General features: G+C 41.5%; 1 protein-coding gene across 3 annotated transcripts in view; it reads right to left on the minus strand.

The window, feature by feature from the left end:
• Positions 1-2,163: 2,163 nt before the first annotated feature.
• Positions 2,164-19,008, minus strand: part of LOC140943283 (papilin-like) — a 28,382-nt gene continuing 11,537 nt past the window's right edge. For 2 of the 3 annotated variants that reach the window (XM_073392358.1, XM_073392357.1), the window contains 14 exons: positions 18,002-18,132; positions 16,903-17,020; positions 16,329-16,409; positions 16,025-16,188; positions 13,423-13,561; positions 12,553-12,679; positions 11,856-12,060; positions 11,274-11,447; positions 10,484-10,663; positions 8,854-9,036; positions 6,653-6,794; positions 4,066-5,577; positions 2,999-3,517; positions 2,164-2,608 (listed from right to left, as the gene is read on the minus strand). In XM_073392358.1, coding sequence (XP_073248459.1) covers positions 2,457-2,608; positions 2,999-3,517; positions 4,066-5,577; positions 6,653-6,794; positions 8,854-9,036; positions 10,484-10,663; positions 11,274-11,447; positions 11,856-12,060; positions 12,553-12,679; positions 13,423-13,561; positions 16,025-16,188; positions 16,329-16,409; positions 16,903-17,020; positions 18,002-18,132 — 3,827 coding nt within the window. In that variant the 3' untranslated portion in view covers positions 2,164-2,456. The remainder of the gene's footprint in view (positions 2,609-2,998; positions 3,518-4,065; positions 5,578-6,652; positions 6,795-8,853; positions 9,037-10,483; positions 10,664-11,273; positions 11,448-11,855; positions 12,061-12,552; positions 12,680-13,422; positions 13,562-16,024; positions 16,189-16,328; positions 16,410-16,902; positions 17,021-18,001; positions 18,133-19,008) is intronic. The other variant, XM_073392359.1, reaches the window with a different exon arrangement.

A 19,008-nucleotide genomic window follows, 5' to 3' on the forward strand; every position in this document is an offset into this window, starting at 1 on the left:
TATGCGGTTTTTCATCCTTCAGGCTAACGGTATTCAGTAAAAGGAAATCCTTCACGGTATTGCGTTAGTTCAATATTTGGAAGACTTCAGACTTAACCGTAAATGAATACACAATTTCTGATAGTTACTCTATGATATGGTAGGACATCCAATGACCTGGCTTTTCGATCGTTGTACCCATCAGTTCGAGATCTTCTCACGTTCCCTCGCGAAGGCTGAGTTTGATTTCGGGTGTATACATGCTTGAGATAAAAAAATAAAAAAAACTCGCGAGATGGATACAACGTTAAGTAAGCGTCACCGATCATAAAAGCGGTATCGGTATTTCGTCCATTTTGGACACGGCATTTCTGTATTTGCCAATTTTTCGCACGGTATTGCGGTATTGTGGGTAGCTATTGGGTACCCCCCAATGTCCTCCTCGGTAAGACATCAGCACAGAATTGACTTAGATCAGCAATATAGATCCTTTGTGACATAGCCGCTTTACCAACTCCTCCCATCTAGATAGATTTCCCGCCCAAGTGGTCATGGAAATGAATAAAATGAAATTAATTGTATCCCTAAATGGTCAATCTCGACCCCAAAGCTCTTCTGCGCCTGATGGTGAGCTAGTATACCCTGTGACAAACACACTGCCGCACAGAACACAGTTTGGCATTTACTCATTGTTTACTTCGTGTACTGGACACATACGACGTAAAACAAAAGAACAAACACCATGAAACAAATACCAAGCAGATTTTTTCCCTGAACAGAAAACATAGAGGTCTTGTCTTTTCTTTTTTACGTCATCTGTGTCCGTCACACGAAGTGAAAGCGACAGTTTGACATTGCTCTTGGAAATCTTTCATTTTGCGGGCAACCTAATGGCTTCCGAAATTGAGTAAAATTACTCTGACCACGGCCCTAGAATACGAAATTGTTTTCTCAGCCGTCCATTGTGGTACCAATCGACTGTCGTGCATGTTTTCTGATTTTATACTTAGGCATCTACGCTTCAGGGATCTCAATTCCTCTTTCCCTGTTGACATGTCAGTTAGGGTGAAATCTTAAGTGAATAGCCTCTAAAAAACTATAACAGTAGGTACCACAAAAAACCGCTGAGGGAAACAGTTTCGGCCCCCTTTCTTTTCCCCTTCTCTTGATCAGGCAACGATGACCGCACACGCACGGGACGAATTTTCGGCCGGCTGAAAAATTTGACCGGACACTTCGTTCTTACTGTTCTAGCCTGCTCGCAGGCTCTCTTGCGCGAGTACGGAAAAATTTTGGCGTGAGGCGGCTCCACTGCCAAAATTTTCCTCAAACTCACAAATGATGAGCCTGCTCACAGACTAACTGTTTTCTCATACGGAACTGACGAACCAGTCGAACCAGCGTGAATCTATGCAACCACGCCTTTGCAATTGCCGTACAAAAATTCAGACGGTTATGATGTTCAGACCGCGTAGGTCAATTTCCTGCGCAAATATTTAGACAGATATGGTGCCTGTTCACACAACGCCGATCAAATTTCCGACCGTATCGGCTAAAAATTTGACCTCGATCCTGGCGCTCAAACTTTTGAACGGCAAGGTGTCTAAATTTCCGTTCCGTGTGAACGTAGGTAAAGGTAAAGGCGCACACGAGCCAAAGGCCCACTCGGTATAAAGGAGCTTACCGGTTTCCTTAGCATGAAGCACGCCTAAGAATATTGCTACTCCCCCTGGACGGGATGCTAGGCCATCGCAGGGTTCCCCCCACCCCTCCAGCAGTATGTCGCCGGTACAAATTTATACACCTGGGTGAAGAGAGACAAAGTGCAGTAAAGTTCCCTCACTGTCTAAGGAACGCGACGGGCGAGGCTTGAACCCCGGACCTTCAGATCCAGAGTTCGACGTGTTCACCACTCAGCCACACACGCCTCCATCGTGTGAACGTAAGACCTAACTAAACGCACGAATTTTCAACCAGTTGAAAACTTACACACTATACTTTATTTTCATACTCGTCATTTTGCCATCTCCGCCCGCAAATAGCAAAAGCTAGACGAGGTGGGCAGTGTGAAGGAAGTGCCGTGCTGTGTGAACGAAGCCTCAGGACACGTATTCAAGCCGTTTTTTTTTTAATCATTTCTCGTCAAATGCTTCCCAACAAGGGTTTATTATATCACAAGATAAGTTAAGGGGATCTGTCTTAGATTTATTCATAAAAAGTCATAAGCAGAAAAAGCAAACCTAGCTCTTTCATGTATATCGATTTCTTCGTGGAATAAGCGTGCTAAAAGCATAGTACATTTAATAATAACATGAACAATAATTTATGTATACTTTTGTTGTTTACGATGATATAATAAGTTTGAACGCCCTTTACGTGTAAATGGCTTCCTTGCGGCTACACCGTACTGTCTATCTTGAACGAAATTCGCAAGAGCACCTCGTAGACATCTTTTTCTCATTATTTTCTAGCACCGTTTAGCTTTTGCATCCAGGGAGTAAATCCCTGCAAGTGTAGCAGCAGGCTTTCTGGTAAAACTTTATACAGCAGAATCCGACTCTTTTTACCACAGGACAGTGAGCGATCAAAGGATTGTCTTCACATTTTTCTGGAGGTTTCGTCGTTGGCTCTATATATAAAAATGAAAGAGAACACAAGAACGGTTTAATATGTGTGACAGTAGAACTGCAGTCACTTCCTCGAGCCCACTGATCATGATTCACCATTATTTACCAATGGCGGCACCTATAGTGCAAAAGAGGTAAAGAGAGGAATTTTCAATGTATGGCTAGTTCGTTTTGTTCACCCTTTCCCTCCGAAAAAATGGCCAAAGTCAAAATTCAACAAATTTCCATTTCTCACAATGTTCAATGCTAAGAAACAAATAGCTAGTACCACGTGTAAATACTGCCGATGAGCTGTCATTTGAATGGTTACACAATAGGATCACATCACAAGTCCCAAACTTTTCTTTGAGAGTTAAAGACCTAACTGCAAAAAAGAAATCAAAGGATATTACCTTGTTTCTTAAGGACGTTCAAATAAGTCTTATCTGTGTCCTTTTCGTAGATATTTTGGGCTCGACATTCATAATGTCCACTATCTGAAGATTCTACTTGAGATATAATCAGATTTGCTCCGGAAACTCGTAATCTGCCTTTAGTAGACAAATACGTGTCGCCCTTGTACCACTCCACGATTGGTTTTGGTAAGCCATGTGTCTCACACGTTATCGTAACATCAGCACCAGGCTGCGCGCTGACTCTTTTAGGCGACACAGACACAGAAACTGGAACTATTACGATTAAACGCGCCTGTTTGGCGTCCATTGGGCCGACAAAGTTTGTAGCTGTGCAAGTGTAAATGTCAGTGTCGTCCTCTGTTATATCAGATATTCGTAGGTCGCCTTCAGGAAGGATTTGCATCCGAGATAAGTCAAGACTGGACACGGGTATTGAACCTTTACGCCACGTGATCACTGGTTGTGGATAGCCAGTTGCTCGGCAACGAAATAGGATTTCACTACCGACTGATGCGTCTAAAAAAAAAAGGTAGGTGAAGTTGCACATCAGCTAAGAAATGTTCTCTTGGCTTTAGACCATAAAACAACCCACCCCCCCCCCCCCCCTATGGACTGCTATTCCATCGCATACTCATCCCAGCAATGTTTGACGGTTACTACAAGAATACTGTAAGCTCTAGCATGAATGTTGTTATGGGTTAACCCTGTTTTTCTGTTTGGTACGTAATTTTGCCTATCTGTGCTGTTTTGGCAATACAACATCTGGTCAAACACGTCAACAGGTGAAACACAACAATCTGACGCTTTCTCTATAGATGCATGCACACGTATCTATTAATTCCGTTAACTTTAAAATTTGTGTAGCGCATTGTTTTTCAACGCAATGTAACGTATAAATTGTGACAGACACGTTTTTTTCCCTGAAAACTTTCATAACCGTCACACTGACGATGATAGATATACCGTCGAAACATGTTTGTTAAAATTTAAAAAGTTGCATTATTTTCTAAAACAAACGTTTTACTAACAAAGAATAAAAAGCATATGACCACGAAGAGACTTACTTGTGTCTTGTGGAGGCTGAAAGATTTTGGCTGGCTTAATTCTTAGAGCAGTAGTTGGACCTTCAGTCGAACTTTCAGGTGCAGTACTTGTAGAGGTTTCTGTTGTCGGGGGTGGGGTAGTGGTCGTTGAAGCCTCTGTTGTCGAGGGTGGGATAGTAGTTGTTGAAGCCTCTGTTGTGGGGGGTGGGGTAGTAGTGGCTGAAGCCTCCGTTGTCGGGGGTGGGATAGTAGTCGTTGAAGCCTCCGTTGTCGGGGGTGGGGTAGTAGTCGTTGAAGCCTCCGCTGTCGGGGGTGGGGTAGTAGTCGTTGAAGCCTCCGTTGTCGGGGGTGGGATAGTAGTCGTTGAAGCCTCCGTTGTCGGGGGTGGGGTAGTGGTCGTTGAAGCCTCTGTTGTCAGGGGTGGGATAGTAGTTGTTGAAGCCTCTGTTGTCGGGGGTGGGATAGTAGTGGCTGAAACCTCCGTTGTCGGGGGTGGGATAGTAGTCGTTGAAGCCTCCGTTGTCGGGGGTGGGGTAGTAGTCGTTGAAGCCTCCGTTGTCGGGGGTGGGGTAATAGTCTTTGAAGCCTCAGTTGTAGTGCTTTCTATTGTTGATACTGAGACAGTAGTGGTGGAAAAGTCAATGGTGGGTGATAGGTTGCTAATGGTGCTGCTCTGAGTAGGGTGAGTTGAGGTGGTGGTGCGAGCTTCACTGGAGAAAGGCATGGTTATAATAGTGCTAGTTTCGGTACTGAAGTCTTGTGTTGTAGAACTCTGGGTGGAAATTTCTGTCTTTCTTGTACTTTCTGCTGTAAGGGTAGAAGCACTTGGCGGTTTACTGGTAGATGTCTTTGTTGCTTCCTCTTCTGTTGCAACTTTAAAAGTTGTTATAGTTTCTTCTGTTGCTTTTGCCTTGATTGTACTACGTTCCTCTTCTACAGTTTGAGCTGATGTCGTGGTTGTTTCTTTTCTTGTTGTTCTTTCCCCTACTGGTGTCGCTGTTGTTGTCAATTCTTCTTTCCCTGCTTTCGTTGTTTGAGTTTGAGTTGCGGCAGTAGTGGTTATTCCGTCTTCTGCTTCTGATGTCGTTGATTCTCCAAATTGTGTTGTTGCTAAAGGTGAAGCTGTTGTGGTCGATTCTTTGTCCCCTGCTTTCGTTGTTTGAACTTGAGCTGTTGTTATTATTGGTTTTTGGCTTGTTCCTGTTGTTGTTGTTTGTTCAAATTGTGCTGTTGCTGGTAAGAATGTTGTTCGCTCCTCTTCTACTGTTTTCGTTGTTTGAGTTTGAGCTGCGGTTGTGGTTGGTTCTTCGCTTGATTCCGTTGTTGACGTTGATTTTGCTTCCTCTGTTGATGTTGTTGCTGGTGAAGCCGTTTCTGTAGTTTGTCTTTCTTCTGTTTTCGATGCTTGAGTTGTAGCTAATGTCGTGATCAGTTTTTCTTCCTCTGTTTCTGCTGCTGGTGCCAAGGTTGATACTGTTTGCAATGCTGCAGCGGTTGTTGTTTTCTCTGGTGCTTTCGTCGTTGTTCCTGCTTCTGATGAGAAGAAAAAAATAATGAATTAAGTCTAAAAAGATACAGAGGAAATTCGATTTCCGTTTACACCATCTTTCGAATGCAATAGCGTTCTCGCTCTCACTACTATTCTCTTGCATCTTTATTGGAAGACTGTAGGCGAACGGAGCTTGGGAAGCAGGTAGTAACTTTCATTCTTCCCATCTGATTATTTTTTCAGATGAAACAATAAAAAAGCCTCTGATTGATCGATCTATTCTCGGTTTTCAGCTTACGTCACAAATGTATGCAACTATTGAGCGCTCGCCATACTGGTCCCCATCCAAGGTGTGAAATTTTATGCAAACTTAAGCCATTTCTATACAAGACATCGCTTTCACGTCCAAATAATTTAACCTTTAATAGATAATTTCAGGAACAACGCAGAGAAGCATTTCTGCATTCGACTACGTTCTTACATTGAGGGAAGTTTGTTCACATCTGGACCGGCACCAGCATGGCGGATAGCAACCGTCGTCAAGACGGAGGTCATGTGAGTGAATTCCAAGAATTGTTGTGCAGGTAAAGATCGAACATTAAACGGTGTGATTTGCCCTGCATCTGGTCACATACCTGACACCCGAGAAGACACTATAGCTAACAAAAGTAAGGTAATTATACGGGCTTATGAGAGGTAAATAACAAGAGGGGTAAGGTCCTTTTTTCTCGGTTTCACGTGCTGTTTTCGCAGCCAGATTCCTCTCGCTGCTGTGATCGTTCAGCTTTTAGTACATTTTTGCGTCAAAGTAAAAGGAAAGAGAAAAAGATCGCACTGTTTGATAAGCTCAGACCACTTGAATACTGTAAATTCTCTCCTAACAGACAACACAAGCACGTGCTCCTCCCTAAAACGAACACCTAGAATTGGTCCTTGCCCTTCCTTAGCCATACTCTGTTTGACGCACTGAAACGGACACTAGCGACCGTCCAAACATGGTCCATCATCGGGAAATAGCATTGCACCTCTCATCAATTGCCTTTTTTTGGATTGAGAGTCTGTTTGCCTTCGAAATAAGTTGTCAAATGAATTATAAGACATAGAACTGTTCCAAAGTACCTTTACATTTTTTCTGGAGACACTGTACTGCAGATACTGGTTTATCCTCCGCTTTGCACCATTTTTCTTCGGGGTCTTCTTTTGAATCAGCAAAGCACTTGACGTTTCGTCTCCTCAAACCAAGTCCACACGTCGTGGAGCACTGTGTTAAAGCAATGAAAGGGAAAAGACTAAGTAGCCCATCATAAGTACTGACATCCAAAGCCACGTTCACACTTAGTACCTAAACACTATTGCCTGGGTTTTGGTCACACCTAGCGCGGTACCCAAATTTTGAACATATTTGCTCTATTTCACCCTGTCAGGTCTGAGTGAAGCAGGCAGTTATACCAAGCGTTGATAGCGCAGGGGCACCCAACGACAGTATAGTTCAAAACCACTTAAACATAGCATTGTCAAACGTATTTTAGTATTTAAACAGTAGATATAGCCATTTTTTTATCCCCTAAAAATTTTTCATCTGTTCGAATTTCCTAGCTGAAAGTCTAGTGATCCGAAAATTATAGGGATCAAAACTTAACTTTTCGAAAATTTCAGCCAGAAAAAAAAGGCTCCCGAAAATTCTAGGTGACCTTTTTGGGGTAAAAATCCGTTGAAGATGGGCGATTATACCATTTTTTAGATGTTCGAAAATCCTAGGAAAGGCAGGCAAACAAGAAATTTTACAACAAATGTTCCGAAAATTGCTTATCTCAAATCGTCTTCCGAACAGATATATCCCGAAAATTGACGTTGGGTGCCCCTGAAAGTGAAAGAAGAAGTGCCTTTATTTACCATACATTCATTCCTACACATAACCTACTACATTATTACAAGGCAGGAGATCAAGCAAGCTCTGTTGAGCTTTTAGACGATCTCCGCTTTATTATAAGTTGTAGGGAATATTAGAAGGCGGACTTCCTGTTTTTAGGAATGATATGAACTAAAACTATTACAACTGTTTCTTTATCACATACTCTTTGACTTCGTTCTTAAACATATTGTAAGAACTTATGTTGCTTTAGCCTGTTCCAGGCGTTCAGATGGTGGGGAGAGGGCGGAAAATTGACGAGGGAAAAAAAAGCCCAGTCTCCCCTCGTGTTTCTTTTTGCGCTCGCCACGTACGATTTAACTTGCTCCCCACTATCTAAACGCCTGGAACAGGCTAATGTTTCTTAGTATATACTAAAACAGTGGATAGTGTTTTTCGCGCGCTCTGATTGGCTACTCAATCAGTGAATATCCTGCACTATTCACTGATTCACCTCCAGTTCGTCCGAGCGACCGACGCCAAACTCGCTTGAGTTGCAAGCAAAATGCCTTCCCGGTTTGCTGCCGTAAACAAACAAAGAAATTTCACAACTAATCAAGCAAGCTGTTTCCGAAATACACGAAGAAGGTGACGAAGTTCGGATTGGAAGTTTTAACAGGTAAAGCTTTGTCTTTTTGACACGAATTTATCGATAAAACCGGTGAAAAAGTTTTTTGTTTACAAATGCAAATTAAGCTTAAGTCTTGCTTACTTTATTTAGTTGAGTTATTCATAAATAAGCTTAAAACTAAATTTAAAAATCTTTTTTTATAGAATGATTTTAAATACAAAAAGAATTCACAACTCCTTTTGAAGAAATTTCCCCTCAAGAGCTAAACAAATGCCCTCAAAAGTTTTAGTTGTCGGCAAGAAAAAGCGACGGCCGCGCCGCCCGGTCATTACGCGCCAAAATTGTAATCGTTAGCAACACTATTTGAGTTAAAAATCGTCATTTTTGTGCTCAATTATCTCACTGTTTTAGTATATACTAAAACAATTATTCACCTCAGTGTCGGTGGCTAGTCCTGGATATTTACCTCACTGCTTCGCAGTTCGGTACATATCCAGGACTAGCCACCTCCACTTCGGTGAATAATTGTTATTTATATTTAAGAGAAGGTTGTTCCATATTATTGCTCCCTTGAAACCTATAGAATATTTGCCATATTTTGTTGTTCTAAATTCAATATCTCATAGCGTCGGGACTAAAAGAAAACACGTGCAATCAGGGACCGGTGCTCACTTTAGTGCTCATACTCTGGCACTAGCACCATGCTGAAATTCTGGCGTGGAATGTAAAAAGAGGGTTCATGTTAATGCTCAGAGAGAAGTGGAAACCGTGACAGGGCACAAAGGATGAATTTCGTTCAAGAATGTCTCCAATGCATGAGTAATCGTGAAGAACCCTTACCGGTTCCCATGGGTAAATGTACCATCCAGCTTGACATGGTCTGACTGAACACATTTGCATACCCTTTATCTTCGTTTCGTTGGCACACTGGTCGTTCTTTAAGATTCTAAGCATTTTGGGTCCTTCCTTTGTAGCACAGTACACATTTCTCATTTGCATCCCTACGCCACAAGTAGCAGTGCACTGAAATAGATGATCAATTTAAACAAAAAAGGCAATGTTCCGGGGGGGGGGCACTTCCTTATAAGAGACTAATGGGGATGTGCCGCTGGATGGGGTAGCATTTTCACGACTGGAGTGACTACAATGGGGTCGCATTTTCAATAGAGTTACTAGAATGGGTTCGCACATTTTCAGATTTTTGGGGTAAGAAAGTTGTTCATATTTACGGCTAGCAAACGTACCAGAATATTTGTACTGTAGGTGAAGTGTTCTTCATTCAATTTATTTAAAAAATGGGTCAATTCATTTTAGAATGACCTATTTAAAGGATTGATAAGGTAGATACATAAATAGAAAGTGACTAAGTTGGGATCGCGAAAATTATATATTTGCCCCAAAGTGACTAAGATGGGGTCTACAATTGGCCATAAAATAGACTATAATAGGGTAGGGACTCTGAGAGGCCAGCGGCACATACCCAGCAAAAATTAACCCAAGTAACCCTCCCCCCCCGGGTCAATGTCGGTCTTAAGTACTAGCAAAAAGTCACCCTTACGACTTATTGACAAACTTGCAGACGGTGGCGAAAATGTACCTTCTAGAACAGACAAGTAGTTCACAACTTAAAAAAGGAGCCTAGAACATATGCTGATTTCGAAGGTAACTGCACTAAGATCGGCTTGCTGGTTAAAGCGTACAGTTTACCTCGATCAGGGAACATAGTTAGCCATTACAACTACAGGTAAGTCTTAGTTGGAGACCTTTAGCATCAGGTTTAATTTTCCTTGGGAAACCGAAAACCGCGGAATGCAGTTTGCAGTTACGCGTTCGCAGTTTCAAACGTTGACAGGATAATTTTTCAATTTTAGCAAAGCATTTCTTGTTTAGAACCGCCATAACGGTTTTGGGCAAGTCGCAGTGCTTTACTTTTGTCGCCTGAAACAAAATTAAGAATTCATTGATTCGAGTTAAAAAATCTTAACTGGCACATCACAGGCGGGTGTAGAAACCTCTCTGTTGCCTTAAAACGTGGAGCTGTACAATTTTCAATGGAAAAAAAAGTTTGCCACTTACCGCTGGAAGCTCTTCCTGCGGTTCAAACGTGAACTGCTCGAGAGGAAGCCTGGCTCTGGCTGACTCGTCCCCAGTCGTCTCTCTTGAGAAAGGAGAGAAGCGCGAGGGGTGATGGGAAAGAGGAAAGGGGAACGGAGAAACCCTTTCCTCCTTCCCATCACCCCTCGCGCTTCTCTCCTTTCTCAAGAGAGACGACTGGGGACGAGTCAGTGGCTCTGGTAATGAACCGTACCATTTGAATTCTCCCCGGAATAACCAAATTTGCCGTTCAAATGGCAAGCGCTCCTGCAGACTAACAATACACATGCTTCTGCATTTTTTCGCTTAGTTGAATGAACGGAAAGTCAAAGCACAAAGAGGCCCGAGTAAACGCCGCCACAGCGCCTTGTCTCACCTTACTCCACTGTGATGCATGCCACATGGGTGGACACAAAACGTCACTGGAACAGTTCTTCTCATTTATTGGCCGAGAGGAAACGTCGCATAGTTCATCCGGGTATTTTTTGGTTTTATCTGTGATGCTGACGCAATAAACCATTCTCGTACTCATTCCTTTTCCACACTTCGGATAACACTACAAAATTGATAATACTTCGTTATTGTAGTCTAAAAGTCTATTTTAAGCAGAAATTATTAATTATTCAGGGCCTAATTATGACGGGAAGCCGGAAAAATATCATTAAAGGCATTGGTTGCCTGAAAAGGACACCTGAAATATGGATGGTCCTCCCTAAAACGGACAACTGGAACTGATCGCTGCCCGTTCTTTGATCGTTTTCTATGGCTCTCTAACAAGGTTTGACACCTCCCCAGGTAGGTCACTTAATTCCGCTCCAGGAGTTGAATATGATCAGGTTCTGAACCATTCTGGCACTTTCCTGGGTCAATGGCTACAGCACCTGGTTTAAGTCACCTTGAATTTTAGAAGCTGCAGTGATTCAGGGAGAGTCCAGGAGATCATCGTTTACCATATTTGCTCGAAATATCGGGCCCTAATTCGTCGCCACGTATAGGGGCGAAACTAATAAGTTCCGAGGCGCCTTTTGAACAAATAAGGTGAGCCTCATTTATGGTGAAGTGTTTTTAGTGTATCAATCTTTTATTTTCTTTCTCCAATTCGTTCCTTTGTATTTGCGCATGTTCAAAACAAAGTTAGAGGGCAAAGAAAAGCTCCTTCATCGTACCTCGCTCCATTCCGTCGCCATCCATGCGACAGTGCAGGGCCCTGGGTTACAGCTCTCTGTCTCCTTTGGTTTTCTATTTGGGTTACAGCTTTCTGGCTCAAAAACTTGCCTTGTATCAAGCAGCTGGCATGTAAGGTTTCGATGTTTCGATCCCACTCCACACGAGACAGAACACTGCATTGGGTATAAAATAAACACTGGTCAATTTTAAGGACAATTAAATAAATAGATTGATAATACGTTATTTAACAATTAATGAATGAGGCTAAGTATCTTATGAAGAATTATGGAGATCGAAGAGGGTGTTATCTGGCCATGTCATGGGTTAATAAGTGCCAAACTTTTGAGTTTCTAAGCCACTCTACATTTTTTTTTTTTGACGATGATTAATATGCAAAAATGTAAAAGAGTATCGTTCAGACGTGCTAAACTAATAAATGAATCAATAAATCAGGCGCCTTACTATCTTCTTTCATTATTTGGTACACACGGCTGATTGCTCCCTCACAATTAGATCCATTACTTTGTTACCCTGGTCCTTACTAACAATTGTTAAAATAATACCGCACAACCTGTCTGTACCTTTGACCATTGGCCCACAGACCACACTGGACATCTCTTCAGTATCTGACAGTCTCGCATGGTAATAGCTTTTTGACCGGGGCACTGGTCATCTGGGATCATTTCAGCGTTTCCGCCTTCCACCACGTGTTGGCAATGAACTCGTCTGACCTGTTTGCCTCGACGGCATGTTACCGAACATGAACTCCATGAGCTCACGTACCAGCTGAAATAGGAGGTGTAATGGAAAGTAAAATAAATGAATTCCTACAGTACGAGGCGTCAGTTTTAAATTACCATCTGGTAAGAGTTTAAGAGAGATTTGATTCAAATTTCCCGAAATTGCAGCAGCTGTTCAGAGTGATAGCGGGTTAGTTTCAGAGTTACTACGCTTCTATCACCTAATTTCAATTGCAGTTTTACCAATTATTCTACAAAAATGCGACAGAAAATCAAGAACTGTCGTTTTTAAAAGCGCTTGCAAACATCCTTTCAGTGTTCAATTTACTAAGTCAAAGATAAACAGGAGAATACGAATGTGTACACTTAACATATCACAAACTTGTTTTTAAAGAGGAGCAATTTTCGAACGTATATCTATTCTACATCAACCGAAAACAAAAAGCAACGCCATATAACATGATGACCATTGACTGGAAGGCATTATTTAAACCTTATCCTTTCCTCCCCTCCCCAGTTCAGTATCTTCGTCACCAACCTGGCAGGGCAGGACTGAGTGTTGCACTTCTGTTTATGTGATGGCTTCTTGCCGTGATCACAATTTGACTTTGAAGCTTCTTCCCCAGTATCCTTGCGAACACAGTATACTCGCCTCTTTTGCTCACCTAAACAAGTAGTAGACAATCGATATTGGCTATTATCTTTTTGAGTGAACAGCTGTTGGCCAGTTTTCATGGTACAACTTAAATGACGTATGGGTCACAGACTTTGAGCAGTCTCTTAGCTTCACTGCAAAAAATAATCGCAAAATTTTTGACCGTTCTATTTATAAGCATTCTCATCATTTAATTCTTCTTATACAGCCTCGTATGGGTCCTTGGAATCGTAGTTTACCTATCTTTGAGGTTATACTCACGGGAGCGTCGACACGCGGGACGTGGGCGGTAGTCGCGGGCGCTTGGCTTGTTTCTACTCTTGCGCCTTTCACTAAACGAACCACCAAAAAAGGATACTTTTCGCAGTACATTATGGCGTTCCCATAATTGACTTGCTAGGCTTGCGCGCTTCGCACCTCTTTTAAGGAAAAAGGCTGTGGTGCATTGTATCATTTCTCCTTTTTTTTTCATGTTTGGTATCTGTGATGGAATTACTGTTCTTCCATGGGAATCCAACGATGCTGGATTGTCAGGCTAAAACAACAGCCGAATTTAATTGAAACCTTGTGATCCTTGCATTTGCAAGCCCGATTCCGAGGAGCTTATGACTTCGCGCTTTGGACAACTTGTTATTTTTTACTTGATTTCCAGTAGGTCGTAATAAAGCGACTTTGGGTTCAACTCCTCCCTCGTTTGTGGATATCTACCCTTAGTGCCAATTTTATATAATATTACACGTGATAAAAACTCACCCCCTGCACACGACGCACTACACTTGTCAAAATCGCCCGTCCGCCAAATAAACTGCGCTCGCTCAGGAAGTACGGTGACGGATGTGGGCAATGAAAATTCGTAAGAGATTCCAGGATTCTTCTCTCCCATTAGAAGGATCTACGATAAAATGAAACTTTTGACGCCGTTTGCAGTTTTAACATTATCGTGATCAGCGATATGCTTAAAATATCTTAAAAGAAATGTCAAGCAAAATGTTTAGAAAGGGTTTTTTTGAGATATTTAAACACGTAAAAATTGTGTACTCGATCTATATACAAATATAACGAAGAAATTACATGTACACGATAAAATCCTAGCTCCTTGTTCAAAAAACTAATATATATCTAGACGAATTTTTGAAAACCCGCCTAACAAAATTTGCAGTCATTTGAGTGAAAAAGCGTCAAAAGGCACGTTTCGTAAGCCAGAGAAGCTCCAAAATCATAGTAACGAAGGAAAAGGAAAGGAGAAAAAGAAAAGAGCGAGGAGAAGCAAAGGAGGAGAAGAAAAAAAAGTAATGGTTGCACTCTTAGTTTTTATAATAGCTACTTTGGAGATAGTTTTTGGCCGAAATAAACTGTGGGACGTAAATTGAAGGTTTATTTGGCGATAACGTTATAAAAAGTCCGGCTAGATATACTTCCCAAGCATTAAGGTATCAGCCACCCTTAAAATTGCCATTTTTCGATATTTGAGGTTTCAACGTTTTCAAATAGATATGCGTGAGAGCTTTCTTTTAAAAAAAAAATCAGAAGCAAATATTATTTCTGTCGAAAGATATCGGGGGTAAAAGATTTTTTCTCGTTAATTATCTTAATTGATCGTTAACAAGATCTGTCATACCCGTGTCATATATCAATTAACTTGCCTGTGAACTAGTAACGTGATACCGAGTGCGTGCTTCGACACAACACGTGCGAATTGTCTTCGCGTTGTTTATAGCCTTTAGTATTCTCCGTGGATATTTAGCGTTTGTTTCGGTGAAAATGCCGCCAAAAAAAAAGAAAAGGTCGTGCCCGTTTTCGTCATCGAAACCGAGAACGAAAAAGAAATCGAGGAGCGAGTTTGACAAAGAATGGGCCGCAAAATTGGCAGAGAGCGACAAAGGCTCATTTTATCAGCAAGAGAAGTGGCTCGAGGAGTTGGATATTCAGAAAAGCGAAAATGCTGCAGTTGTTGAGAGTGCAAGCCGCTCCAAAATCCAGCTTGAACAACCAGATGAAGAAAGCCAATTAAGCTCATCGACCCCATCTGCTGATGGAACGTGGAAAACAATAAGCGGTCGAGCTATCGTATTGAGCGAAAAGCTGCTTGAGAAACTGGACGAGTCTGTATCTTGTCGATTTTGCCAGGGAAGAGTCCAAGTCATGGAAAATGTAGCGACTAAGCATGGACTTGGTTCTACCTGGAGAATCCAGTGCGAGAATGAAAGCTGGCCGTCGCACAAGACAAATTCTGTTTTTAATTCTTCCGAGAAGAGCAGAGCGTTTGAAAAAACCGGGCCTCAGTTCTTGGCCTTCGAGCAATCGGTGGTGGGCATTCGGCGGCTTCAAAGTTTTTTAGTTTCCTTGGCCTGGCGCTCGAGAAAGAATTAAACCGTGCTTCTCGTGGTGTAAAAGAGTGGAAGTTTTCCAACGGAGAATTAAACTGTTCACTTGAAGATGTTGATAGCAATAAAAAGTTTGTTCCTGTTACATATTACCTGTCAAAGTCCTATTGTTAGAGAAAATTGATCCCTCTCTGATATCAATCAGAATAAACATTTAGGTGTTATAATCTCATTCCAGGTAGGATGCCGCCAAAAATGTATTTTCTATTTTATCTCCGAACGCAAATTTTACTGATCGACTCGTACGTTTTGAACTCCAAGTCGGCAGCCTTTCAATCAATTTGGCTAAAATTTGGCCAGAGTGATGCCATATATCTCTTCCACAAAACCGTGTCTGCGAATTTTAATACTCCTTTTCATTTTAAAGCTAGAGCTTTTTTTACACAGAGAGTGTTGACTAATTGCCTTCCCCAACTTCATTTGCTAATAAAAGAAAAACAAACGCACTTGTCAAAAATCTGAGACACGGTTTTTTAGTGGAACGTGTTGAGAAGCGAATGCGGTGTTAATTGTTTTCTTCCGTTTATTTCCGACGGGAGTGGAACATGATTTATAGAGACGTGTACTTTTACACAAAGCGTTCCAATTTCGAAACACATTTAAGTAAATCGTTTTTGTTAGTTCAAATCCATAATCTGGAATTATTAAGCTTTTAAAAAATATATGGTTTATAGGGGTTTTTATAAAAACAACTAACTCTAAAGCGATCCGCGCGCGGACTGTCCTGAAGGGTGGCTGATACCTTAAATCAATCGTCTCAAGCAACAAAAATGAACGGTACTCACAATTTCAATCCGTCTTAATTTTCTTCAAGTTTGTCCATCCGTGCCTTCTCGGCTTTTGCATTTGTGGTGTTATTAATAACTCCTTTTAATGTTTTGAGCGATTATTTTGATGTTTTACTCAGTTCCTGCTTTTAGAATTTTGATAAAATTCGTGTCAATGTTATTTGAAGTCAGAGACAAATATACCTCCACGTGGACGGGAATTGAGGTTGGTCCCAACGAAGAGATTCTCTCCTGTCCAAAGCCGGTTCGCTCGTAATTAAACACAGTACCGGCAATATGGAACTTCCTCGGGCTTGTGATAAAATAATCACCATTGAAAAAATAACTTTGAGATGAATCGGAAAGAGCTGAAAAATATAAGAAAAAAGGAATTTATGCCATGTTAGAGAAACTTAAAACTAAGAACTGAAGAAAATTTTCAGCCTTGGACGAAATTCTAAATGAAAGGCAAAACAGCTGTCTAAAGGTATACTAATCGTTGACAAACCTAGGAAATTTGAAGAAGGTGCGACTTCTTGTATGTCGATGTTCGTTGCACTGGCAGGAATCACCAGAATTTCCTTGTATCCTGAAACGTAACATAAGTGAAAATCAAAAGATTACTGAGAAGCCGATGCACGCTTTCTGGCTAGTCTAAAGAATAATTGATTATTTTACCAGAAAACTCGTAACAAATCGAAAACTTCTTGTTGCTTTTTTTGTCAACTCGTGAATACCCGAAGCAACTCAATTATTAGCCTCATCCTTCAGCTTCGGCAATGATCTGCTCGCCACTGACAAATCTTTATAATTTGCTTAACCTCCTCTAATGATTGTTAATATTTTTCATATTTTATTTTATCGCATGACGTCTCTATTTTCTAAACAAAGTATCCACGAGTTCCCCATAGTTTGTACTTATTAAATGATTTGCTTTGTAGTAAGCGCGGGTCCTGGGGAACTTTTGGCTTTGGAGGACTGCTTGAAGTGCGTAGAAATTGTCCCCAGTGAAAATGACATCGTTTCTTGTAATAGTCTCATAGTTATGTTATGGTTATTCTAGTTTTTGAAATACAACTCACCATCGCCAACATCTGTAGTGACTCCTTTGTGTGTTTTACAGTTTTCTCCAATGCCATTACATACGCGGCATTTATCCTCTTTGGCAGTAGAGTTCAAAATAAGATCGCAACCAAGTTTCTGCGGAAGAAATATCAACACTTTCTTGGTCCAGACTCTCCAAAGTAATGAAACTTCAACATTGCTAACAGTGATGGGGGGATACCTGTAAACTAGCCGTATAGCTTTGTAAATATCTACGCTAAATAAAGTGTCTTATGTGCGTATGACTTAAGTCCTATGTCAGTCCAATGTTAGGCTAAATGATTGAAATTTACCAAAACTGCCTTGAATAACATTTTTTTTTCATCGATCGGCTCAAGAATAGCAGGGGGCAGCCTTTATTTATCTTGGCAGCAAAACAACAAACATAAAATGAACTTTCCGCGGTGGGAGTACCGGCAACTTTTGAAGTGTCATAGCTGCAATATTTTTGATAGCAAAACAAATTTTCTTTTGCATCTATAGACGACAGTTAGTCGATAAGTTTATCCTGGGCAGAAAGTTTTTCTCGTGGCAAAAACAATATTTTACTCACTCGCTGCGCTCGTTCGTAAAATATTGTTTTGCCACTCGAAAATAAAATTCATATCTTCGCGCCACCGTGTAATATCCTCTATTTCTATAATAAGACGCGATAAGTCTCGCGTTCGGTAGGGCTGAGAACAAAAGGTTTTACATTTTTCAAGGCTGGGGAGAAAAGATTTTGGTGGGAAAAAGGTGATTTCTAAAAAAAATTACGCATTTTTTAGGGCAGAGTCAGAGGCTTTAGATGCTTTCACGATGAAAAATGTACGTTTCTTGGGTAAGAAAAGGGAAGGTTTTCAAATATCTCATGATTGTGTCATAGATTCTCTCTCCCCTGGCGAGGCTCAAAAGGGCAGGGCGCGAGTGAGTGCGGGCGCGAAAATTTTATGGTAAGCGAATCTTACGATTTTCGCGCCCGAACTTACTTTGCGCAGCGGAACAGCCAATAACGCGTCATTGAAACACTGAGGAGAAGAGAGGTATAGATCTACAGAAGCTTTTGGCGCCGAGAACTCTCATACACGCGTTCATTACCTCACACTTCCCGTCGACGCAAATGTCATACGAATCCACGCTGCATCTTGTTCCATCTGCGACTTTACTCGCCCATTGCATAAAGAAATTTTCTCCTTTAGGCATACAGTTAAGTACGCATCTCTCATGGGCTGCAAGAAATGCAACAATGTTTTTTTGCGATACCATCAGTACTTGGCAACAGTAACAAGCAAGGTTGGAGACATCTTCAAGATATTACTGTGACCTTCGGAAGGTCAGAGTTGAAAATGCATGACGAGAATGGTGTCAGTAACGAGGATAGCCATATCAGTTAAACAAAGGCCAATAAGGCCTAGGAGCCATGGATAAGATAAACTAAAAATTATTGAATAAGCCTTTCGAATGATCTGAAGCGCTATGCAGATCAATCGAGGAGGATGTCATCCACCTAGGCCGTCGGCCTACATGATTCTACACATCATACGAAAGCCGCATTCGATATTCTATTATTCATTCAAAATATGTAAGTTCTTAACAACCTCACCTCCTCGTAGGCTTTCTGCAAATCATTTGCCTCTTTCTTACCCTGGGTGCTAGAGGCTTTTCATGCGCGGTTTCCGGTTTCGGTCAAGTCTTAAAAAGTGACCCGCGCATAAAGTTTTTTCTCGCGGCTTCGCCGCTCGTGTCTTCGGCCTTCGGCCGAACACGTGTCGGCCTGTGGCCGACAAAACGAAGCTCCACGTCGCACGCGAGAAAAAACCTCTGGTACCCAGGGTAGCTCTTTTTGGGTACGGTTTCAGAATTTACGGAAGATGCTTTATCTTGCCGATACTCCTCAAAACGTAGATGACATCCATCGAGCATTATTTTGGCGTATTCTTGCATTCGTTCGTTCAGTTTTAATAAAAAATTCAGCTTTTTCTCGTATTCGGATAGCCGTAAACTCTTTCGACATTTTTTTTTAAAGTATACTTTTGCATCAACATCTCGGTTGCCACGCCGCTGCCTGAAAACGAGGTTGCTATTTTATTTTGGGACAATATCCC

Source organism: Porites lutea, chromosome 7 (assembly GCF_958299795.1).
Source record: "Porites lutea chromosome 7, jaPorLute2.1, whole genome shotgun sequence".
NCBI classification, from domain to species: Eukaryota; Metazoa; Cnidaria; class Anthozoa; order Scleractinia; family Poritidae; genus Porites; species Porites lutea.